The 25,181-nt window shown below is 38.3% G+C and overlaps 1 protein-coding gene across 3 annotated transcripts in view; it reads left to right on the top strand.

Moving 5' to 3' along the window:
• Nucleotides 1-25,181, top strand: part of XPO1 (exportin 1) — a 40,378-nt gene that overhangs the window by 1,035 nt on the left and 14,162 nt on the right. For all 3 annotated transcript variants that reach the window (XM_050893179.1, XM_050893178.1, XM_050893177.1), the window contains exons 3-12: nucleotides 3,606-3,737; nucleotides 7,527-7,628; nucleotides 11,566-11,638; nucleotides 20,195-20,256; nucleotides 20,334-20,378; nucleotides 20,467-20,648; nucleotides 21,130-21,178; nucleotides 21,277-21,396; nucleotides 21,504-21,632; nucleotides 22,931-23,089. In XM_050893179.1, coding sequence (XP_050749136.1) covers nucleotides 3,612-3,737; nucleotides 7,527-7,628; nucleotides 11,566-11,638; nucleotides 20,195-20,256; nucleotides 20,334-20,378; nucleotides 20,467-20,648; nucleotides 21,130-21,178; nucleotides 21,277-21,396; nucleotides 21,504-21,632; nucleotides 22,931-23,089 — 1,047 coding nt within the window. In that variant the 5' untranslated portion in view covers nucleotides 3,606-3,611. The remainder of the gene's footprint in view (nucleotides 1-3,605; nucleotides 3,738-7,526; nucleotides 7,629-11,565; nucleotides 11,639-20,194; nucleotides 20,257-20,333; nucleotides 20,379-20,466; nucleotides 20,649-21,129; nucleotides 21,179-21,276; nucleotides 21,397-21,503; nucleotides 21,633-22,930; nucleotides 23,090-25,181) is intronic.

The following is a 25,181-nucleotide window of genomic DNA, read 5'->3' as shown; positions in this document are numbered from 1 at the left end:
AAGCATCCTAGGCCTGGCCGAGCGGCTGAAGGGAGCGCGGAGCCTACCACGGATGCTGGGGCTGCGGGGAAGGCGGCAGGGGGGCCGGGGGAAGCCGCTGCTGGGGCGCACGGCGGGGGCCTGCCCCTCGTTACGAGGGGGCCGAGCGGGCTGTGGGGGTTGGGATCGGGCACGGGCGAAACTAGGGACATAATCTGTAAATTATTAGGAGTGGAAGTTTCCAGAAATATTTTTGTGTGTCTGTGCAGCAGTATTGAAACGTCCGCCTGGATCACGTGGGGGCCCTGTATAGAGCGCAGGGCTGGAGCCGAGGGAGGGAGCGGAGGGAGGGGCTGCGCCGCCGCGGGCCCGCCGCGCTCCGCAGGGCCCCGGCCCGCCCGCCCGCCCGGGGCGCCGCCGCGCCTTCCTCCGCCAGAGCGGTTCTCGCCCCCTTCCCTGAGCCGGGGCGCTGCCCGTTGGGGAAGCAGCGCGGCCGTGGCTTTGCGGCGGGAGCCGGGGAAGGCCTCCGCGCTTGGGTGGGTGTGAGTTATTTCGGGGGCCCTCCGTGTGGGGCGCGGCCGTGCCGAAAATGAATGCTCCGAGGTGTCGGGCAGATGCTCGCGGAGCGGTGTTATTTAATCTCGTACGCGGGCACACGTGTGTAAAGTAGTGAGGGAAGGAATCGTTTCGTTGCGATTGCTGGTGTGTTAAGTGTAGTGCGAATGCGTTTGTGATGTGCTCCGTTTCGTATCGTGCAGCTGGAGGAATTTACAAGTGATGCAACTAATTCGTTGGAAGAGGATAGTGGGGCGGTAATTCACTTGCGTTCAGTAGCGGAATTGCATGCTTAGGAATGGGGCAGAGTGACTCTCCCCGGCTTTTTTTTTTTTTTAATCGCTGCCCCCAATGAGCTTTAAGTGGCTGGGTTGAAGGTGCTCTATTCACAATGAACCCTACTCGACATTTCTTACCATTAAAATGTATGCCTTTATTCCTGTGCACTACATGCTTAGGTGAATCGGGTATATCATCATAAGCTAACTGGTGTGTTAAACTTAAAGGTCCAGGGTCATCGAGAGTTGGGATAACTATGTAAACAGTGCTGTAAATGCATTTCTTTTGACCTTCGGTAGATGTCAGATTCTTGCTACATTGTAGTTAAGTTTGGTGTTTGTTTTTTTTTTTTTTAAACTTCTCTTTTGTTTCTGTTTCCCCATTTATTGGCAGTGTTGAAGAATTGGTTAGTGGTGGTCCTTAGAGCTGAGGTTTAAACCTGTTATGGAGTTTCAGGCATGATGAGGAAAGAAGTATAGGAGTATAGTAAATCAAAGATTATAAGCTTCGTGTGGGTACACTGTTAGGAGTAGGGAATAGAGTTGATTGCAGTTAGTATTGACTACAAAGCTGCCATTTCTGTATTTCAGTTTGCGAGTAGGTAGGTCATTTTGAAGATAATGCTGGGAGTGGCAAAGGGCCCTATTCAAAACATTTCCTTTCTCCATGTGGTTAATAACTTCTCTTGGTCACGTGGCTCCTCATTTGTGCTCTTAGGGCTGTGTAAAAACCACCGAAAGAGGCTTAAATCTGACATGAATGGCTCTACCTGAGGAACAACTGATTTACGACGTTTATCGTAGTTTGAAAACCGCTTTCCGGCTCACGGTTCAGCCATGGAGGCCAGATGTGAACAAAAAGGGGCGTGCCTGAAAGCACGCCTGTCTGGTGGGAGTATTAACCGCTCTAAGCTGAAGAGCGTATTAATTGGTACAGTTTCCTTCTAGTAGTGCTGCTTACCGCTCCTCTGCGAGATGAAATTTTCAAGTGTCCTTCTGAGTTAAGAGAATGAGATCAGCCTTCCCTGCTGTTTTGCTTCTTGCTTCCATACTTAACGTTGCAATTTTGAAACCTTTAGGAGTTGGGTGGGAAAAGGACAGATGCGGAGTGTGAGTTTTAATTTATTTCGGTTTCTACTTGATGTTTATTTCCTTGTATTTTTCCAGGTAGATGTTGTAAAAAGGCTGGCTGGATGTTGAGATGGAGCCCTCAAAATGATTACATCAGTGTAGTAATACTAACTAAATGAGTTTTTTTAACTTCAAAATACAATTAAAATGTTTGTTTTTTGAAGTTAATATCTTTCTGTATAGGAGTAAACAAAATTGCTTGACACTACTTGCAAATATGCATTTCTAAACAAAAGATTTTCCTTGTCTGTATGCTACTGTAGGACTTTCACTTAATTAGTAATTACTTGGGTTGAGGCACAGGTTTGTCTTGCTCTTCACTTTTGAGCGTGACTTAAACATGTAAGGCATAAAACGAATTCTTATTTACGCATGAAGTTATTTAGTAAGAGCAGATCTGACTTCTAGCTTACTCTAAAGAATGGGTTGGCTGGGCGTATGGGGGGTGTTTCTGGAAGAGTTTCAGATTGTACCTTTCCGAGCATGCAGATAGCTCTAGTGTAACTTTTTGAGTGATCTTGTAGTTGTCCAGACTTCTGGCTATTTCTCAAGTGAGCAGTTTTATATGAAATTTGTATCTTTACGGAAGATTCTGAAACCGAAAAGGAGGGTGAATGGCAGGAGAGCTGCTGTAGAGGAAGGAATATGTGTTACAGTTACCAGTGACTGTGAGAAGAGGGCAATAAACTTGATCAGGTGCTTCCAACATGGAGGGTGGTGTGAAAAGGTTAGAGTATAATTTACCATCCACAGTTCTGTGGTTCCTGACTTATTTTCTTGCTTTTTGTGATTGCCTTTATCTTGTACCAGTCTCTGGCTGGCAAGCATCTTACATGCACGCCCACAATCACGCACAGCCCACCTGACTTCCTTTGCATAATATTGAGGCTGCTATATCTAGGACAAGGGGTTAATGCATGTATCACTGGGTTTTATGGGACCTGAAACCTCCAGTAGAATTCCATTTCAGTTTGAAGTGATCTAACGTGGTACATGGAGTAACCTGCTGACTTAACACTCCCCTTACTTCATCTTCCCAAAGTGCCTTCAAACAGTCAGCTTCCTTAGTTTCAATGGTAATTTTTTACTTGTATGTAGTTAACTTGCAAGTTTTTTTTTCCCCAGGTATTTGAAAAATGCCCTCTGGCTAATTTCTTACTGTGTGTGTAGATCACATTTCACTTCCATAACCAGTTGTTTAAAAGCTTTTAGAATTGATCTTCTAAATGTGCGAGTTGGCCTCGGAAACTAAAAATTCAACTGAGATTGCTAGTATGGGTTTTGGTTGTAATGATACTAGGTATTTCTACCAGCAAACTTGCTGGTTTACAGATGTTTAGGGACTGGTAGGGATTGACATCTGCTTTGAAATAAATTTTAGCTTGCTGATCATACAGCACATTGACTAGTCAGACTGTTATTACGTGTTATACCTGCTGAAGACCCTGAGAATTTAGTTGGGGTAGTGATGCGTGAATTTTTCAACAAGAGTTTGTCCTGCTACTTGCTCAACAATTGAAGGAGTGTTGTATTCAGTGCTGTCTAGTACTGCTAACATAGCTCATCTCGTTCAAATGAGATGCTTAGGTTGAAGCACTTGCTTTACAACTACATCTAATAATTTCTTATTAATTGATCAAAATTTTTCTATTTATTTTGCAGTAATCTATGCCAGCAATTATGACAATGTTAGCAGACCATGCAGCTCGTCAGCTGCTGGATTTTAACCAGAAATTGGATATCAATCTCTTGGACAATGTGGTGAACTGCTTGTACCATGGAGAAGGCGCGCAGGTAATGTGGACTTCGAACCTATGTTTATTAACTGTGTTTAACCTTATAACAAATCAGTTGAGCAAAATTAATTCACTTCAATAAAAATCAGTAATATTAGTAAATTTACTCTGCTAGTGACTGGAATATCACTGGTAATTCACGTGCCCTGGTTTAAAGGCAGGCCTCATGTAATGAACATTGAAATGACATTTAGAAAAATGTTAGTTTAGTGTGTGTTCATTTCTAGCATGCCTTCTGCTGTTGAAAGGTATTAGCAAGTACAATTTGGTAAGGACACCTCGGCTTGCAGCTCGCCTTCTCTGACTTAGTTCTTCAGGAAGGTCTGAGTTACCTGTTACTTATTATCGTGGACAGGATTGTGAAGCCCTAAATTTAATGTTGGCTTTGCTGAAGGATTGTATTTAAAAGAAAAATCTTAACAATGTTCTTACTGTATTTGTGCTTATAAAGAAGCATGTCACACGTATTCAAGAGAAGAGTTTGTCCTTTCTTGTGTCTAGTTTTTTTTTCCCCATTCCTGTTTGTCTGCACAGGTTCTTCTTGCACTCTTTTCTTTGGACTTAGTGCGGATTATGAACTCTAAGCTTAAATTGGGGGAATGTGTGCATTTGTGTGTTTGCATATATTGTCTTGAAAGTGAATCTTATATTGCTTTTATTGATTTCTTGAACTACTTTGGAAATAAGACTTAAATGTTGAAAGCAAGTATTGCTACAAGGGTGTTGGCATAGTTCCTCTTCTGGCAAATTTTAATTGTTCATGCTTAACAAATTGGGAGTTTCAGTGTCGGGCACCTCTTATTAAGATATTCTTGCACAACAATAAGAAGTGAATTAAAATGAGACAAAGTAGCTAATGCTTTTCTATTCCTTCCAGCTGTTAGAATAAACAATAATATACTTGCTTATACTTGTTTTGTGTATCTCTCTCAAAAAAAAAAAAAAAGAAAAAAAGCTTTTGTAAGGCTTACTAATGTGAATTCCTACAGATTCTGAAATACCTTGCTGTTTCTTGAAATATTTATTTGCATTTAGAGTTTCCTAAATTCAGATAGTTACTAGCTGTAGTTTTTTAAATGATCATATGACAGAAAACTGCTTGTAGCTTTTTGCCTTAAGAGTATGGACTTCTGAGTGCGTGTTTTGTAAGTGATATGTTTGTTTACTGTACTACCATATGAAATAGGTGGTGCTTATAGTATTGTTTGGTTTGAATGGAGTTTAAAAAGTTGGGAAGGTTTATACGGAGAATAGGGGATTAACACTAAATACAGTGATCAAATTGCCATTGTTCTGGTATTGTGAGAAGTTGCTTTGCTTAAAACAGCTGGGTATAGTCTCTAGTATTTAGAAAACTAATACAATAAGAAGCAAAAATTCAAGAGGCGGCGCTTAACTGGCAAAAGTGAATTATGATATAAACTTATTTTAAATACATGTACTAATATGCATCACGTTAATGAAAATTTGGTTTGCTATTTTAGTACGTTTCCAAAGGTGGAGACGTATTTCAGTGAGTCTCTGAGCTCTTACCTTTTCCAAGGAGTTCAAAAGTTCCTGCAGGAAAAAATGCTTGTCTGTGGAGCCTGACAGCTCAAATCATGTCTACAAGGGTGACGGGAATAATAGAAGTAGAGGAAACGAAATATTAAAATTGGGAGATTAACGATAGTTTGCCTGGAATAGATTAGGGTACTGCTAGGGTAAAAAGGTTTAGAATGCAGCCTGGATGGCCCATGCTGAACTTGTTTTCAGATTCACCTGTCTCTTCCTCCTGCTTAATTCTTATCTCTGCTTGCAAAACTCTTACCTGCTGATCCATATTAGGCAAGAAAGAAGCTCTTTTCTGTCCTAGACTCTTACATTTTTTTCTGTTCTTAGCTTTTTTTTGTTTCTTAGCTGAAGTTCTTCAGCTTCTCTGAAAAGAAGGAATGTCCCCAACCCCACCCCAGTGCAACACATGACTAAGGAGACTTCAGACAACTCATAGATGTTTACCTGGACTCAGCCCAGACTCTTAATTCCATTGGTCTGTTAGACCTTCACATGTCCAGAAGGATTATTTGCTAACCGATTTTCTTTTTGGTAGCAACAACACAGTGAGGCTTCGATCTTGATTAAGCATTGCTGTTAAATTTATACTGTTTTTATGAAACTACAGGAATTGATGTCCAAAAAAGGGGTTAGTGGGTATGAGAGCAAACTTTTCAGTGCTTGGGAGAAGGATATTGAGCATCTGTATTGTGTTGGTGTTGAAATTTGATCCTGTGATATGTCACCAGTATTAGAAGCACTAAGGAGGCCAGTATAAAAACACACCCAGGTTGAACCTGGAAGTAATACAGCTGTTCTTTCCCTCTTATGCTAAACTGCATCGAAAGTGCCTTTTTTTTTTTTTTTTTTTTTTTTTAAAGCTCTGGTGTCATGCTGTGAGAATATGGTTGTACTGCTTTTGGACTTAAAAGGAATATTTGTGTGGTACTTCTCCATATCAAAGCTACAGGGACTTACTTGCTAGTCAAAGTCAGTATCAGACTGGGAATTGCTCCACTATGCTCAACTATATTAAGTAGGGATGCCAGTATTGTACAGATATTTTAGACATCCTTGCTCTTTACTGTTGTAGCTTTAAATTCTAATTTGGTAAATCCCATACCCCATTTGTCTGTTTCTCGTGTTACATATATATAGATTTTGGGTCTTGATGGGATTTCTGTTTTACTGAAAATACATGTTTTCTTACACCAGTTGATGATGAGCTCAAGTATGTTCTTGTAGCATACTAGAAATCTGCATAGCTGTAGTAAGTTCTAACTGTTGAAGTTAATCCTAAAGTAAAGCTTTAACTGCTTTGTAATTCCATTGAATTAGCTCTACAGTGCAGTGAAAGAATGAACTAAGTTCTGTTAATTGTGATGTAAAATGTTCGTCTTGTTGGTGGGACGGTGTGTGATGCTTGTAGGTGATATAATTTGCAGTAAGATTTGTCAGTACGCTGCATTTTTGGAAATCGCTAACGTCATTTCGTTCCCTAAAAAAATGCTTATGGACATCCAGGCTTTTTCAAAAGGATAGCTAAAATGAATTCAGCTATTTGCTGAATAGTGCAGTAGTGCAGTTGCTTCGGATGAGGTTTTGCGAGTTACTGAAACCATAGTATCTAGTACAATAATTGATAATGTCAGTCCCAGGGAAGAACAAACCATTAGCATGACCAACTCCCTTCCTCCCCCCCAATCAGGTTTTGTTATTGTTTTGTAAGCTGTTAGATACATCAAGGGATTCCTCAGAAGTAGGGATTGGAGACCTCTAATGCTCTGCTCCGTGGTTCTTCAAAATAAAATCAACAGTTCCTGCATCAACAACTCTGCAGCATAATACAGTACTCCTTAAAGCTGGCATTTTATATGAATGCTTCCAGTAGAACTAGAAAGTTGGGATGCCCTTGAATAAAATTTTATCTAGATGACTTTTTTGAAGGGGAGAAAGCTTCATTCCCTAGTATGTTTTCCCTGTTCTCACATGTTCACTGCTGGTCTAGATGAATCATTCAGTGTGGAAGAGTGGAAGTAAATGACTGTCTTGCATCAATGCGTTTTTGGAGTTTGGTTGTTAATAAACTTTTAACTGTCACACAGAAGGAGACTTAAGGGACTTGTTGCTCCTGAATGAGTTCTGCCTATCTCTTGGATAAGTGATTTAAAGACGTGTTATATATTAATGTCTTTAATGACAGTATATAATTTCTTAAATAATCTAATATTTTTTTTATCAAACTTGCTTTTAGCAAAGAATGGCACAGGAAGTCTTGACTCACTTAAAAGAACATCCTGATGCGTGGACAAGAGTTGATACTATTTTGGAGTTCTCTCAGAACATGAATACCAAAGTAAGCAAATTAACTTTTATTTATTTGGTTTTCCTCTTTCTTCCATTCATAAACTTTGAGGAAGGTATCTCATTTTTAGCAATAGACTTTCTTGATTCAAACCACTTTTTTTATTGTCTTGTTCCCAAAGTTGGCTTTAAACAAGGACTGTAAATGGACAAAATATTTAAACCTCCTTTTACATTGACAAAGAGTTTCCTTCTCCTTTTTAAAAAAAAAAAAAAAAAAAAGGAAGAGCTAAATTGGAAATACAGGTTTTTTTTCCAAGGCACATACAAGCATAATGCCAGTTCCAAAGATTGGTGTGTGTCTGTATACATCTGAGTAATGAAAAGTCTCCTAGAGCCACATTTTGTCCTTGGGTAAGTGCTTGGCTGGTTTTGATCATAATGAGAGCCATGGTGCACGTAACTGAGGAGAGAATTTGTCCCTAGGTGTATTAAAGACAAAATAGAAACCTTATTAGGCCAAGATTTTGAGCAATCAATGAAAGTTAAGCACCCCAAACTCTTTGTAGTATGGGATTAGTCTTTACTAATATGCAGAACACATTCACTTTGTACTGCTGTTTTAAATCCATCCATCGTGGTAGAGACTAAAAGGGGCAGCATTCAGTTTTTTCTACAATTTTAAATGCTTTACCTAAGACTTTTGAAGTTTGAACCGAAAAGTTGATCGAAATGTGTTTTCACTGTCTTAAGTTTGATGATGATTATCTCAGATAACTGACATGCATGTTTTTCTGCTTGACACACATTGTGTTCGAACAGAAAACAGTCGTGTTTGGATGGTTTCTGAAATCAGGCGGTATTCATGAAACAGTTCCATTTTTTTTTCATTGCTCTCTGAAGTTTAGGGGAAAACAGTTTAAAGAACTTCCTCAAAGTGCTAACCTTTAAGTAACAGTGTTTGCCTGTTTGCTTGCCTGGTAAACTTTGCTTTTTATACTGACAGACGTTACTAATGTTTAAGTTGATTTATCAACAGTATTTTTAAAAACTCAAATTTGTCTTGTGAAAAATGAGATGATTAGAGGAACAGAAAGAAAGCAACAGGTAAAGAATTCTTCAATTTACATAAATTGCAAATGATTTGGTGCTAAATTTATGCACTATGACATTTGGCTTTTATGCAATCATATTTTTTCTTTAATTAAAGCTGTTAACACTACCTGATATTAATCATAATGTTCCATTATGTTGATTGCTTGTAATAGGAAGAAAAGGGGTGTCTTCCTGTGCAACTGACACAGCTAGGCTTTGACGGCAGGCCTCCACAAGGTCTACCCTTTTGATTCCCTTTAACTGAATTCTGTTCATCAATTGTTTTTGTTTCTTGGGAGGTGGGAGGGAAAGGGATTCGGTGCATAGAATAAGTAATAATAAGGGTACCATAGAAATTTCTACCATAGGGATCATTTCATACTTTTTTTCAGTCTTTGCTGTTACCTGTCCCTCATCTTCATAACTGGGCAGTGAATTGCTATTAGACAATTAGAACTAAGCAAACCAAGAGCCTATGACTTTTGAAAGACTTCTATTCTATGTGCAGTTTAAATGTGTTCGCATGTACTGTTGCAATAGTTGATTAAAAAGTATACTTCTAATAGTTCAAATGGCAAAACTTGTAGTTGGTGTCAGTGACTTTTTTTTTGTGCTCGGTGTATCTCGTTATCAGGGAAGTACCAAAAATTAGAACCATCAAATCAAATGAAGCTTAAAAACAAAATAAAAAACCCAGAAAGCCCCTTGCAGAGTGTTCAGGCAGGCTGATAAAGCCTTCAAACACGGTATGGCAAGAAGGTTGTGTAGGTGAAGATTGTATACAGTGATTTTATTACTGCTGCCATTTCGTTTCATGTGCGAGTGTTAGGAAAAGTGAATATTACTAGTACTGAGGAAGAGATGAACAAGACACTAGCAGAGGGCAGAATTGAAGTCACGTGTACAAAAGAATGAGTAGGAACCTAGACAGCATAAACCTCTACACAGTTTAAGGCACATGAATCTGAAGTAGATATTTGAGCAGATTATGAGGGATAGGTGTGGCAAATTGCTAGATGTGTCTATCCTTTTCTTTGACTTTGATTTCAGAGGAAATCATAAGGGGGGGGAAAAAAGACTATAAAGATGAGGTCTGTCCTTAGTTTATGTCAGGATTTTCATTTAAGTTTTGTTTGGTCATCTAGTACTTGTCTAAAATGAAACTAGACTTGCCATTCTGGTCTTAAAAGCTAAATGAGTTGACTTCTGGAAAAAAGTTTGGAAGCAAAACTAACATTTTTGGTTAGCTGTTACCTGAAGGGGCTATTAATATGTGTGCCTGTAGAATCTAGAAATTTAACTAGAGTTTAGATCTGCTTCAGGAGGGTTAGCACTGTCTGATATCAATGTTCATACTTTCAACATTGTTAGAAGCTTTTGTAAGTATGTTTTGTATTGTGAGCCTATATCAGTTGCAGATGATGTCTATAAATCTGTAGCAGTGGCTGAAATAACTTCCTGTGAAGTGGAGCATTTTGCTTAAGAATGTTTTCATACACTTTCCTATATGAACATTCCCTTGATTTCATTTAGCTTTTGTGTTATGTAATTAAGTAAATTTACAGATTAAAATCTAGGTGATAAACTTCTGCTGCTGACCATGAAGAAAAAAATATCCCGCCAGCTTTCTATTAATGCATAATTTTTCTTGGTACCCAAGATTTTGGAAGGTGACAGAATATTTTGCAAATGCAGGATGTACACATGAAGCTCGTGGGAACTTGGCTCAGATAGTGAAGCAAAGGGATGTAGGTTATGTTAAGATGAGAACAGCAAAAATGGTATTTTAATACAATGTAGTTTGGGACAGTCTACATTGTGTTTTTTAATTAAACTGAAGTTTATATGATCCCTTTGGTTGAAATGCTAATGATCCTACTTTGTATAACAACTAACCATTTTAAAGAGGAACTCTTATTCTCAGCCAAACTTTTAACTGTGAAAACTTGAGTTTACCTTTCAGGCATTGATGTGATATTTTTTTTTCTTCCTAATCCACCACAGATAAAGTAAATGCAAAACTCCTTGTCCCCTTTTCTCTCCTGTCTATTCATGCTAATGGGGTCTTACATATTGAAGTTATTTGATCATATCATCACAAACTTCTTTCCCTGTTACTGTGAGTTGGCAGTAGGGACAAATGGGCAGAGGGACTGGCCTTACCGATTGCTTTGCAAACTTAACGGTTTTGGGTAAGAACATAGGAAGGAATTCCTGAAAGGTAAAAGGATTTCCAAGAGCTTATTCACATTTTTATTATTCTTTGACTGAGCACAAAAGTTCATCTTTAAATAGTAGAAATAGCTGCCATATTGGGGTGGGTATTGAAATTAAATAAACCTGTGGGTTGTCTTGCTGTTCCTAAAGTAACACACCAGTGAAGTTCGGGAAATACTTTCTTTAGAAAGTGCCAGTGTCAGGACATGTCATGCTAAGACAAGATTTTTTTTTTTCAGCTCTTAGAGGAACGATAGGAAGCTTGAGACCATCCAAGCTGCTAAATATTTTAGGAGCCTGGTTGTGTTAATACTTGAACATATGAGCAGTCAGTTATGATGCAAATCCATATCTGGCTGCTACTTTCTCTTCTCCAGATAGGCAAAATTGTCTGCCAGAGGGCTTTTTTTTTTTTTTTTTTTTTTCCTCCCCCTGCCCCCCCGCCCTGGTGTGAGCATGATCAAACAGCAGGACTTAGTATAGCAAAGAGTAAAACAAGAAAAAAAAAATGCATGAAACCTCAGTAAATGGGTGAATAGACATGTATTTAATAAAATTGTTAGTTTAATAATCTTGAAGTCTTAGATGTTAAGTGTGAATGTCTGATTGAATGAGAGTCCTGAAAGTTAGTTAGTCCTACAGTAATGTACTCACATTTTGTTCTTCTCCAATTTCAGTATTATGGACTGCAAATCTTGGAAAATGTGATAAAAACAAGATGGAAGATTCTTCCAAGGAACCAGTGTGAAGGTAGGGAGGGGTTTTTGTCTTTTCCTTTTAACTTTGTATATTAACTGAGATTTAGACTGTCAGTCCCCATGTAAGTAATTCTCAGCTTCAAATACAATTAGGCTAGTTAACTTTTCGTCATGTAGTAAGACCATCTGTGCTTTTCTGGATGATGAAACCATGTCTTTCCCTTTCGTGATAATGGTCTCATTGGGGTGGTGAGCACCTGAAATTCTGTCAATGTCATGGGAAGGTAAAGGTGTGACGGATAGTTTTGAAACATTGTCACTTAAGAGTTGTACTGACTTACAGGCCAAACTTATCTGAAGAGGTCTAACCCTAGGCAGCTTTTGAGGTTAGCTCCTGGCTTTGAGGTAGAGGTTTCGATTCTCTGTACTTGGCACAGGAGGCTCTCTTCAGCCTATCTGGGCTGTGTATGCAGCCCCACCAGTACGCTGTCATTTGTCAGGTAGACTGTGTGGTCCATCTGGTAGCAAGTGTAGATTTATGTAACTTTTTTTGAAATTGTAAGCGGTCCTAATTATTTTAAAATAGAAACACTAAATAAATGCATAGTCTTCCCTATTAATGGTCATTAATTCTTTTAGGCAGTGAGATACTATAAAGTCTGCTTTAGTTCATCTAAGTGTATATGCAGCTAGATTGCTGTAATTGGAAGGGCAGTGTAGGGCAAACCCCAGTCTTCTGTCATTGCAAGGAATCGAAGTCTTAAAATAAATGCTGTGTTTTGTTTTTGTTTTTTTCCTGTCCCTCTGTTATAGCTTGCAATGTGTGGTGAATTTTAGATGTTAGCTATAGTAAATGGAGATGAGACCTCTATGGTACAGGATTAGTGCTTGTTCACGTAGCTTTCTGTCAAGTCATGATAACTTGGACTTCAAAACATTGAGTACAACTACTTTAAATTCTTGACATTGAATGTTGTCACCATTCTGTATTTGACTTTCTACTAAAAGCTGGTTTTGTAACTCATTAAAGTTGTTCCAAATTTCTGTGTTCTGCTGTGAGCTTTTATTAAGAATGCTAAGATGTGCTTTAAATTTTTACTGCCAGTGCTTAGGTTCTGAAACTATACTGATTAAAATGTAATTGTAAATGTTGATGAAAACAAATGTATAGAGGGAGGCTTCCACATTTTTGTGATTATTGTTCTTCTCACCTTTCCCCCCTTCTCTTCCAACTATAGGTTGACAGGTAAAGTGTAGCTCTTTTTGAAAGTGGAAGTAAGGTTTCACATTCGTTCTGCTGTTGGAAACAGACTTGCAGGTTTCTAGGGAACAGCTTCAACTAAGGCTCAGACACAGCTATGTCCTTTTGAGAAACTAAGGGAGCACGCTGAAGTGAAGTCTTCTGTGTGCTTTTAATAATTAGGGTATCAACTTACTCATATCTTGTTACATTCCTGACTATGAGCACTTAGTTTCAGCATTTGGAACTTGTTCTCCCAAAGTTTTTGGCTGTAGGAGCAGAGCAGGAAGAAAGTAAGGAGTCAGTAGTTTGAAGGAGTTACTCAGCTTACTACTGCCCACTGGTGAAGGGAGGTGTAGTAGAACAGGAGATGTCACAGAGGTAGACTTACTTGATAGTATGGAACTGAACAAGTGCGAAATACAGAATATAATTCAGTAATTAGAAGTCTTAAAAAGACACACTCTTAGTGCATAGAATAGATGAGAAATAGTGGTGGTAGGATGAGGTTGCTGGCTGTGCTTTGGGTCATTATCTCATCTGTGCTTGAGATGCCAAGATAATACTGGATATGCGGCTTAAATGAATTGTGGAACTGATACATTTGAGTTGGTGTTTTAGATTTTTGTTACTTCACTGTTTGCAGGCATGATAGTACTGTTTGACTGGTTCCTGTCCTCTGAGAAGATGCAATAACTATAGCTTGATACATTACAATGCAAAATAAAGTTACTGTCTGTAGCTGTGCGATCAACTTGAAGTATTCTGTTCTTTTTCCTCACTTCTGTACTTCTGAAGACTCCAGAGGGGGGGGAAAAATCCTTCATCCAAACAAATGTGTGCCTTTAGTTCAACCTTTTAAAATATTTTCCCTTTCATGGAGCCAAACTAAAATTGTGAAACTGACTTTTATCCTCACATTTTAGGCAAATTGAGTTAGTTGGCTTTTACTTGTCTGGTTTCTCCTGCACATCAGTAGGAGAGGAACCACATATATTTAGCATATCGTGGCATTTGATCCATCTTGGCCTCAATGGTGTAGGAGGGAGAATCAATGTTTCATCTCTAATTCAGTTTCATCTGGTCTGTGGTGGTGGTTGGTTTTTTATTTTTTTGGCTGATGAAACTGGCTGGTACAAAAGAACTGCTCCAGAGCTCATTCAGATGGTTTGATTACCTGGGAGATAAAAAGACTGGTTAAATTGAGGTTTCCTTGATTCTGACTCCAGTCATTCGTTTAGTTGACAGGATTTTCCTGTTTGAAGTGTAACTAGTAAAATCTGAGTGCAGGAAACTGAAACTCAACGTAACAAAGTAATGCTTAGTAACAAAGCAATTCATGTGGGTTATAAATCAGTTAATTTTACCTTCTGTCTTACTTTATGAAACTTACCATGTCTAATTTGATTTGTGTAGTAAATACAGCTGACAAATCCTACTTTTGGTTAAGATGAAACTAAATCCATTTATGAGAAAATATTGGTTTTCCTTTGTAGCAATAGCAGTGCTTAAGAGTTGGAGTTAAAAGCAGACCTGAATTGAGCTGTCAGTGAATGAAAAAGTTTTTGAAACAACCTCCCTGAAAATTCTTGAGGAAAGAAAATGATGTCATTAATGACAGAGCCTGAACTGTAACCTTTTTTGAGTTTTGTTTTTTTTCCTAGCTGTACCTCAAGTTGTACATCAGAATGACTTGTTGGGCCTTGAGGTTAGCCAGAGTTTTGTTATCGCTTCTGTCTGAATGCTGGGAGGTTTCAGCTTCCAGCCTGGAATTCCAAATGCAAGTAGGAAAATATGTTTTCTTCAGATGCGTTCTTTGGACTTGAAACTCCATTCTTAAGTTTGCTTTTATTTTAAAATAGTTTTTAGTCTTGAGCTCTTCTGGCCCTGGTACCTTTTAACTTGTAAAAAGGTTTTCTGTTCCTCAGGTGTTGTTGATTTTGAAGGTTGAGGATTGTAAGCACTTTTGGAGAGTTCATCTGTGTCTTTCCATAATACTAAAACAGGAATTGGGCAAAACAATCAATTTACATTTCTAAAATACTTATGTGATTACTCTGCTTTTTCTTGTTGCTGAATTTTTTTGTTTGCTTTTGGAGTTAGCAGTTTGAACCAATTGGTTATCTAGACAAAAGTGGAATTCATGGGGCACAGACCTGATAAAATTCAGTTAAATCACATGCCTGGCCTGCATGTTCAGCCTTGAGACATGTGTAGTCATAGACCGTAGCAATGGGTTAGACTTGCTCTTTGTAATGTATTTAGTCCTTGAGAGAATGCTTTGGATTGCTCTTACACATATACGAATGATGTAATGTGGTTTTCATTCAAACATTACTGAGGCTGCTTTAGTGAAAGGTGGGTGGCATATTCCAGAACGTCCCATACAGTGGTGAATTTGGCTTATTTCCAGAGTATTGTACTATCATTCTCAAGTAAAAGTTCTCAGTTTATTGAGGTGATACTAAATTGTTTTAAACTCTGATATTCTGTGGAGCTGATTGTTTAATAATACTTACAAAGGATGTCATTTGATTGAAGTGCTATGGTCTCAATAGGATTTTCTCTTACAGTGTGAAAACCTGCCTAGAAATAAAGGCTTCTTGGTCTTCCAGTTCAGTGATATGTTTCATTAATCCTGCAAAGTGAAATGAAATTCTGTTCCCGTGAACAGAGCGAGCTTGTCTGGAGTGTTTTGAGTTGGAATGGATAAGCACTTCTTCATTATGAAACCTGAATTGCTTGTACAACTTTTCTCATTTTGAAATGGGGAGGAAAAAAAAAAGAAGTGAAGTGTTCAGAGAGAGATGCAGTTTAGTGGCTCATAGGAAGGTCCTGGAGTTACGTATAAAGCTTTTGATGTAGTGGAAGCTGCTGTAGAAGAGATTTTTCTGTGGAGTGATTAGATGTTTCAGTGGAGATTTCTGGCCTGCTTCATGCAGAGGTGTTTTTTGATTCTCTGTGTAATGAAGGGGGAATGAGCTACATGGCACTTCTGTGTGTGTGGGAAGACATGCTCTATGCCCTTTTTAAGAATGTTAATGAAATTTTTTTTCCTGTTGAAAAGCAAGTAGATAATGGATTGATTGGGTTCACCACTAATGGGGAAAGATGATTTGTGGGACAATATGGGAAAGCATTGTTTCTTAAGACTAAAAGAAAGATGGTATTTTGACCACATTTTGGGACTACTTAAACAGTTTAGTATAAGTGTGTATACATGCAAACATCCCTGGAGGGGACAACTCAGTTTTAGGATTTGAAATTCTAATTTTGGTTGCAAAATAATGTTGATTTGCTGAGTTACGTTGTCCACGTGCTTCATTTATGCCTCTTACTCTTCAGTAGAAGCGGAGAATTTGTTAATTTTAGTAAACTAGTGTAAACTTGCATCTGCAGCACCAGCTAGAATAATTTTCAACACTTGTTAAATGTTTGTGCTCTGTAACTGCATAAAAGGATGTGCTTGTATGTCTTAAGTACAAGAAGTGGTTTTGTCTACAGGTGTGTACTCGCTGACTGTGTGCGTTCAGGGTAACATGCTCTATTTGGTCACGATAGGAACTCCTCTGAGCTGAGGTTACACAGCCTAGATGAGATGTAATTGCTTCTAAAAGCACATCCAAAGATTAAACTGTAGGATATTTCACACTTTTCAAGTTTAGACTGCAGAATTTACTAATGTTGGATAACGTGATGTTCCTCACTGTCCCAGTTCAGCTCTAACCATTGCATAGCTTGGGTCACCTGTGAAAATACTCTCCCTCCAGAAAGTGTTTCAATTTTACTGTATGTTTGCCTCTCTGTAGAGGAGCAACTTTCACATAAGGCCTACAATATCTAGTGTTCATCCAGAAACTTTCCAAAAGGCCTTGAATTAATGTCCTTGCTCTATCCTCCCTTTTTTTTTGTACTCTGTACAAAAGTACTTCTTGTACTTTGCTTACCAGAAAATGCTAACAGTGGCGTAGTCCAGGCCTTCTGACAGTGATGATGTCCAGCCTTTCTGATAATTAGAACATATTTTGATGTGGCAGCTAGGTTGATCCGCTACTTAACTGCTGTGGATAAAGGTGCCTTCCTCACCTGTGCTGCTCTTGATGCCTTTGAGCCAGTACTGGTGCTTCTCTGGCGCTTTAGTGAACTGGTTCAGGCAGCTAAGCTGGCAGAAGATAGTTTTAAAACGATTGAACTTTTTGGGTAACTCTATTTTTCTACTATTTCAGCCTCTGAACAAGGTCTTGAGCAGGTGCTAGGACTGCCAGTGCTGTCTCAATGAAAGTTTTGGAATGGAAGACAGAATCTGCTCCCATTGGTCGCAGGTTGTCATGAGATCAGCGTAGTTGTAATGTTGGATAGTCCTTGAAGAATGTTACGTGTGTCCTGGATATTGTGGTTGGGTTTTTTTTTCTTTTGTTTTATTGGAAGGTCTGTTTTCCAGGAATGTCTGTCTTCCTGTTTGGCTCAGTGAAGGGTCTGAACTTGGCAGTTGTGTTGTTGCCATCTTCAGGACTTGTTTAGCTGCTTCTGTGATTGAAGGAGACCTTCTAGGCAGTGGTTGTGTGGCTTGTGCATGTCCTGTGCCTGCCTCCTTAAAATAACACTTCCCTTTAAGTTCTCAAAACGCACTGATTTTAGCAAATCCAATGGACTACTACCCTTGAACAGTTTCTTGGATGTGTTTTGCTGAAAAACGGTAACTAGCCTATGTGTTGATTTTTGTCAGAGTATAAAGTTGAAATATCTTTGTTCTACTGAGAATTATCTTTCCTATGGAATGATAAAGAAATGAGCTATTAAATATGGAGCAGAAACCACAATACTTCAGTTAAAAAAAAAAAAAGTAGAAAATGCCATTTAAGCCAAAAAAAGCATTAGAGAATTGGATAGCTGGTGCTTTTAAGGGATCAAGAATATGACTTTGTTCACTGGACAGAAGACCTTAGAAGCCTGCAGCATGACGTGAAAAGTAGCAAACTTTTTAGATTGTCTTTTGAGCTGTGGTCACCTTTTTTTTTTTTCTTTTTTTTCCCCCCTTCTTTTTCCCTTTTCAGTGGAGAAGCTTTGGAGCAGAGCAGCTGTTTTCATCTACTGATCTCAAGGCCAGCTTGATGGTAGCATAGCATTCAAGTTGTAACTAAACAGCGTAATACTATTGATGCAGCAAGATGGAAAATATGTAGCTTTGGACTCAGAAGTCTAAGAACAATACTCACTTTCTAATTCCTTTTTGAAGTGCAAAGAGTTGCAACAGTAGGCTTCCCTTAGTGGTTTGGCAGGCAGTTATACTAATTTAGTTTCTGGCACTGTAAACCTATTTCCATACTATTTTGGAGTCTTTCATATCTCATGTGTGAATTACTGTAATGCTTCAGCAAAGTGTGTGTTTTTTAGCTTTAAAATACTAGGACAGGCCTATGATGTCAGACTAATGCTAGTGCTTGGTAATAACTCTTACCCAGTGACTGACAGTGATACTTATATTTTGTTAATGACCATTCCTCTGGAGTAGCGTGGATTGATCCCAGTTGATAATGATGAATAGTTTCATTTGTAATTGAAAGTACCTGTAGAACAGCTCCTGTCTAGTATATATCTAATGGCTCAAAGTCTAGACCTAGTTTTTCCAGATTTTGTGAGAATGCAACTAGCAAACTGTTTTTTAAGCCTGTTGCTCAGGCCTGAAATGCAAAAAAATGACTAATTCCAGTAAAGTCTTAGAAATGTTTTAAAATTTAGAAGAGCGGCTAGGGGAAAACAAAATGTCTTCAACGTAAGGCATTCTTCTCAGTGAAATGACAACTTTTTCTAAAATCTTCAACAGACGCGTTTTGTCTGCATCAGTCAGTTGACTGTCTTGTTGAAGAAATGATTGAAACCAGATTTTGGGTTCATGAATTTGAATAGCAAAACATACATACACCTATTCTGAAACTTCCCTATGACAAGAAAATGCTTGCCTGCTTTGAAGTGTTTAATCCCCGATGTGCTCAGATCAATTGTCGTGTCAAAGCTATGTTGAAGTAGAACTATTAGTAATGTTCATCTAGTTCATGAGTCCAGATCCTCTGTGTATGCCTCTTCTTGGAGTCCGCTGTTTTTGTACGGAATGGTTTTAGATATGTATATTGTGATGAAAAGTCACTTGGAAAGCCATTGTTTCTATGCCTTCAGTAATTGGTAGGTTAATGGTGAGGAGGGAGCTGAGGATTAGGTGGCAAAATGAAACTTTAGGCAGTATAGTTTGCTACAGTGTTGGGTTTTTTTTTTTTTGTGGTGGAGCTGAAAACTCTAAAGTCATTTAAAAACATTTGTAGAAGCAGCACAACAAAACGTGTGATTTAAATATGGTCTGTGCCCCCAGTTGACAAATTGTTAATTTAAGCAAAAAAAGCAAAAGCAATAAACTAGAACTTAAGAGTTTTGTAATATGTAGCATCCATGTGTGCTATAAAAGCACAGTAGTCCAAATCCAAGTGCATCGTACTATATTGGTGAATAAAGCTTTAAGTTTTGTTCTTGTAAGATTGTGCAGGGAGAACTTTGCTAAGCTCTGGCATGGTCTTTCACTTTTAAATGCTGTGCATAGGTGACCCATTTTAAACACAGGAATTCCTAAGTAAACTGGAGCATCTCTGAACTTTTACATACAGTGAAGGTGATGTACCAAAGCTTTCTGTGCAATTCTAGCTAACTTGGCATTAAAACTGGAGTCATGCTTAGAAAGCTCTATTCTTGGAGTTCACTTTTTATTAATAAAGCATTAGTCAAAGAAGATGGAGGACTCTCTTGTTTGTATTTTGCCTTGCCATTGTAAACATTTGGCTGAGGCAGTAAGAATATATCTGCTAACTTTGGAGTTGTTAGGTATGATCTGAAAATGCATAATGGGTGGAAAGACATTTCACTGAGGGAGCATTTGTAAGTACCTGTCGCAATATGTGTCAGGCTGTGGACAGCGCTGGATGCCATCTTTCCATCTTCAGCCTAATACAGTGTTGTGCAGTGCTACCAGTGCAACGTTTCTCAATTTCTTGCAGCCTTTAGGAAGCTGATAGATTGATCTGGTGCAAATTACTACAAGTACACTCTAATCCTTAGTCTGTTTTCCTCTTGTTGTACGAAATCGCTCTACTCTTAAGCTATTTCAATACATCTGAAGTACCCTCTTGCAGAATTGATACAAAGGTGGATCTTTTTTTTTCCATACAGCACACAAGTCAAGAGGGATGCTCACTGACACATGCATATATGTTCCTTAGAGGGGTTTCTTTTTAAAAACATGTGAAGAATCTGAATTAAAAAATACTTATTACTACATTTGTGATATCTGGCATAGTTGAAAATAAATTCCTAACTCTTCTGCAGGTATTAAAAAATATGTTGTCGGCCTAATTATCAAGACCTCATCTGATCCAACATGTGTAGAAGTAAGTGAATTCTTTCCAGGGGAGGAAGAGGGAGGGGAATATTATGCATAACCTGACTCTTCTCTTCTCTTCTCCAGAAAGAGAAAGTGTATATTGGGAAACTGAATATGATTCTTGTTCAGGTAAGCTAGAGTTCATAAAGTTTTAAACCTTGTTATAAAGCCTTTGGCTTTGCATATGTATCTAACATACAGATGCTTCACTTTTCAGATACTGAAACAGGAATGGCCAAAGCACTGGCCAACTTTTATAAGCGATATTGTGGGAGCAAGCAGGACTAGCGAAAGCCTTTGTCAGAACAATATGGTGATCCTTAAACTATTGAGTGAAGAAGTGTTTGATTTTTCCAGTGGCCAGATTACTCAAGTAAAAGCTAAGCATTTGAAAGACAGGCAAGTATATATATTTAAATCTTAATAAATAGGGTAGACTTTGTGCTTGCTGCTAAATAGTTGCTCTCACTTTGAGCTTTTGAGTGAACGCCTACAGCTGTGTAATTTGATTTCTGAGACTGAGTGGGTTACTGTTTTTTCTTTAAAGTGGTACTGTTAGGTGATACCAAACTTACTTTGTACACACAGATATTTCTACCTTATTGCAAGTAGCATCTGCTGACTGATGGTTCCTATCCTTTTAACGGAACATTCAGCATTGCTTGTATTTCCAAGCCAGAATTTGCAGGCGTAGGCTTCAAGCTACTTCAAAATATGCATTATTACCATGAAAATGGGTAAAAGCCAGGTGGCTTGTGAATGCCTCCATGGACATAGGTCTTCAGGACCTGTTCTGTGAGCATAAACATTTTGATTAAAGTAGATAGGATTGTTTATGGAATGTGGAAATGCTTGACTTTTAAATTTTTTTTTTTTACAGCATGTGCAATGAATTCTCTCAGATATTTCAACTGTGTCAGTTTGTGATGGTAAGTCTTATTTCTCTAATGATGTTTTTAAAAATGCCGCCCCCCCCGCCCCCCCCATCATGCCTAACAATGTCATAAACACTAATGGTCTTTTACAGGAAAACTCCCAAAATGCTCCCTTAGTTCATGCAACTTTGGAAACTTTGCTACGATTTCTGAACTGGATTCCTCTGGGATATATATTTGAGACCAAGTTAATCAGCACACTAATATACAAGGTACTCATGCAAAAATTGATGGCTCTTTAAATTTAAATAAAAGGTGCAAAAAAGCTTAGCATGCAACATTCTTGTAATACTCTTTATTTTTTTTCTTGTCTTAATAGTTCTTAAATGTTCCCATGTTTCGAAACGTCTCTTTGAAGTGCCTCACAGAGATTGCAGGTGTCAGTGTAAGCCAGTATGAAGAACAGTTTGTAACACTTTTTACACTGACCATGATGCAGTTAAAACAGGTAAAGTCTTTTATAAATCTGTCTCTTTTGACTGTTTCATTTCACAAAATCAATTTCTGTAGAACCTAGTTCAGTTTACAAGTTTATATTCATTGCAGAGCTCTTGAAAGGACAAATGCTGTTCTTCAGTGGTATTTGTGGCTTGATCAGGAGATGCTAAGTGTATTTTTCTGACTCTAGATCATGGCTGTATTTCTGCTGCATTGATTTGTTTTGATTAATCATTGTATTTGCATCTTAAGCGGACAGTTGAAGGGTTTTTGACAGTTTTTTCCTCTGTTTGCAATGTTGGTCCATCTTGGAGGTTCTTTAGAACAGATGTGCTTCTTTTAATGCCTTCCTCTCCCCCCCCAGCTTCAACTGGAGCTATAGGATTTTTATTTAGTTATAGTTAAATTTAAAGGCAGAATTTTGCACACACCAGAGTTACTTTGTGTAGCTGAACATTACTTCCTCAGTTTTTACAGATGATGCTCTTGATTCTAAATGCCAATACACCTGGCTAAGTTTTTCCTCAAAACATCAGTTGAATGCCAAGTTGGGCATGTTTTGCAACCTGCAGGTTTTTAGCATGACTGTTGTATATGAATTTGGTTTTATTGCAAATATTTGACTCTCTCAGCTTTGTAAAATGAAGTTGGAGAACAATCAAAACCACGTAAAAGCTGGCAGCAGTAAAAGTGTTAAACTTTGTTCTCTCTGTTCTATAGCTTAATAGTGTTGACAATTAAAGAATGTAGTTCACTATTTGATGACAATGTTGAAAATGTTTTATTTGTATAATGATAGAATTTAAAAGCCAACGCATCTCTTAAGAGATGCCAGAAATCTCTACAAGAGCCCTGGAAAACATGTTCCAGTATCTTTCAGAGTCTTACTTGCTAATTTCTAAATATTACGGCGGAGGTCTTTCATGTTGTTTTAACATTATGATGATGTAGTGTTTGAAAGTTAATGTTACTAGGGACAGGTAACAAACATGTTTTTGGAACATCTTTGCCCGATGCCTATTGGAAATGTGTGTGATAAGAGTAGGTACTTGTTTACAGCTGCTGTTAGAAGGGGTGGAAAAAGGTTTAGTTCATCAGAACTTATATTCACCTTACTGACCGTCTTGGGATCAAGCATGAAATGAAGGAGCTGTAAGACTTTTTTGTACAAAAGCTCTGTAAAGAGGGGATACCATGAAAAGCAGAAGGGCTTTTTTGCCAAAAGAGCAAAATATTTGTTAATATACAGTAGTTCTACTTCTGTATAAAAAGGGAAATTCTTTATTATGTCTGTATTCTTTTTATTAGATGCTTCCTTTAAATACCAATATCCGACTTGCATACTCAAATGGAAAAGATGATGAACAGAACTTCATTCAGAATCTCAGTTTGTTTCTCTGCACGTTCCTCAAGGAACATGGTCAACTTATAGAAAAAAGATTAAATCTGAGGGAAACGTTAATGGAGGTAAGTTGCTCAGTTTATCTGGTTTAAAAACATAGCAAGTGTGTTGTCATACTCAAAGGATGTGACACTAATATAATCTCTAGATCGTTGTACTTAAAGTGGGTAAGGGGGGCGGGGGGGGGAAATCCTATTTCCTTCACATAATCAGTAAATCATGTGAATACAAAAAAAACTTTGAAAATTTTTGTTTCCTGGTATGCTTCAGTGGCATTCTATTTTCAGTGATCCTATACTAATACAATGCCTGAAGACGTAAGTCTCTGTCCCTCCCTCTTCTTACTTGTTCCTCCTTGAAAGTGTTAAATACTGCTTTAAAATAAATTCGTATGTTTTTTTTCCATGGGTCTTCACATACTGTATTTTCTGTTTAACTCTTATACAAAGAAGGTGTTGCTATGACTTTCATCAGTCTGTGTGAAGCAGCTCAGTTACATTTTTATTCAGCATCCAAAGCTGGTTTCTAGGGTACAGCGCATGTTGTAGTTCAGCACTTCCATCCTGGTGTAGCTTCTTGCCTAATTTGCCATTTCCCAAAGTTTAACTGAAAGGCTTTAAATATAATCCTCAAGGATGATACTCTGTTTCTATGTCATAAAGACTTTGTATGCCAGTAACGCTTAATGGCAGAGCTCTACCAAATGGCTATGCATGCTTTATTGTAGTTTTACTGGTCTTGGAGGAGGACCTACAGGCCTCAATTATCAGCTATCTTACTGCAGTTGCTGAGAATAAGATTTACAGTTGTCCTTCCTCTCTGCTTGTTCCCTTCTTTTCTTGGAGACTACTGCATTCTTTTCGATTTTGACACTAAAGTGCAACTTCACTGTCAAAACCACTGGGATCTGTGGAAATTAATGGAAACTCAGCTAAGAATGAAGGGTTGGAAAGGCTTAAATTCTAGGTGACTACTAAACATTCAGGGTACTACCTCGTACTGTAGTGGGGCTATATCACAAAATTAGGGTTTTCCAGTTGTGGGGTTTTTTTAATTGTGAATAAAAAATTTTGCTGAGGGTGAGCTGTTCTGTGGTGACTTTTTTGCTAGCTCCCTCCCACTGCTGAGCTCCAAGGGGATGAAACTGGCTCCATAGCCCCTTGAAGCACCACTTCCTGTGCCCAGAACCAAGCCCTGTGCAGGTACAGAGGCAATAGGGTGAGGAGCTGCCCTGAGACAGAGGTAGAAAAACAATACCGCAGTTTAAACCTGGAGACCAGGTTCCATTGGGAGGGGGAAGTACATCTTGCAGGTGGATTAGCTGTAATCTAACGTGTCCATCTGAATTCTAGTCCGTTTTCCAGCTAGTATTCTAAATATGTTTCTTCTGGAGGTAGCCCACTACAAAAAATGTGTATTAATAAGTTGGTTGCAAATACCAAATCGTGGCTCATTTAGAAGATAGACTAAGAGGAGTATCACTTTTCTATTTTAAAAAGAACAACTATCAGCAGTTCCCAAATAATTCCTGAACCTACAAGTTGTACGCTTTCAAAATAACTGTGAGTCGGGGGAGCACAGCTAAAGTTTCTACCTATGTTGAGGCTCTGTTAGGAGGACCTGTGTAAACGGCTGAAGCTGTCGCACGTAATGCGCAATTGTGTGTAAGTTGGAGTGCAGTTTTTAGGTATTGGCCTCCTCTCTTGTCCGGTATAACTATGTTAAATTCTTCTTTAAAACTGACATCTACAAAACTCAATTCTGAACGACTTTGAGTGTTGTATAGGGTGTTGAAATGTTTCACAAAGTTCTTAGGCTGGCCTAAAATGGTTGCAAACTTCACTTTTGTGAGTTGCATTGTAATAGAATGTAGTTACGCGGTTACTTGAAGTTCTATGTCATTCTAACCTGTTTATTCCTGCACTTTGGATGTATCAGATTTTCCAAAATTGTTCCACAGATTGATTGGAGCTGTGTAGATGAGTGAAGGAAGCTATATAAGTTATTGCAAGTGAAATTACCGAGAAAAAATGATGTGTGTAAGACTAATGTATAGTTGTTTTGAATCCCTCTTCTGACACTGTAGATACAGATGCTGAATCAGGTCTTTACCATCTAAAATGCTCTGAGTTGCTGTAGTACCTAAGCTATGAAAAT

Source organism: Gymnogyps californianus, chromosome 3 (assembly GCF_018139145.2).
Source record: "Gymnogyps californianus isolate 813 chromosome 3, ASM1813914v2, whole genome shotgun sequence".
In the NCBI taxonomy this organism is placed as follows: domain Eukaryota; kingdom Metazoa; phylum Chordata; class Aves; order Accipitriformes; family Cathartidae; genus Gymnogyps; species Gymnogyps californianus.
The sequence above is the reverse complement of the archived record's forward strand: the minus strand, read 5'-3'. Positions and strand labels throughout refer to the sequence as shown.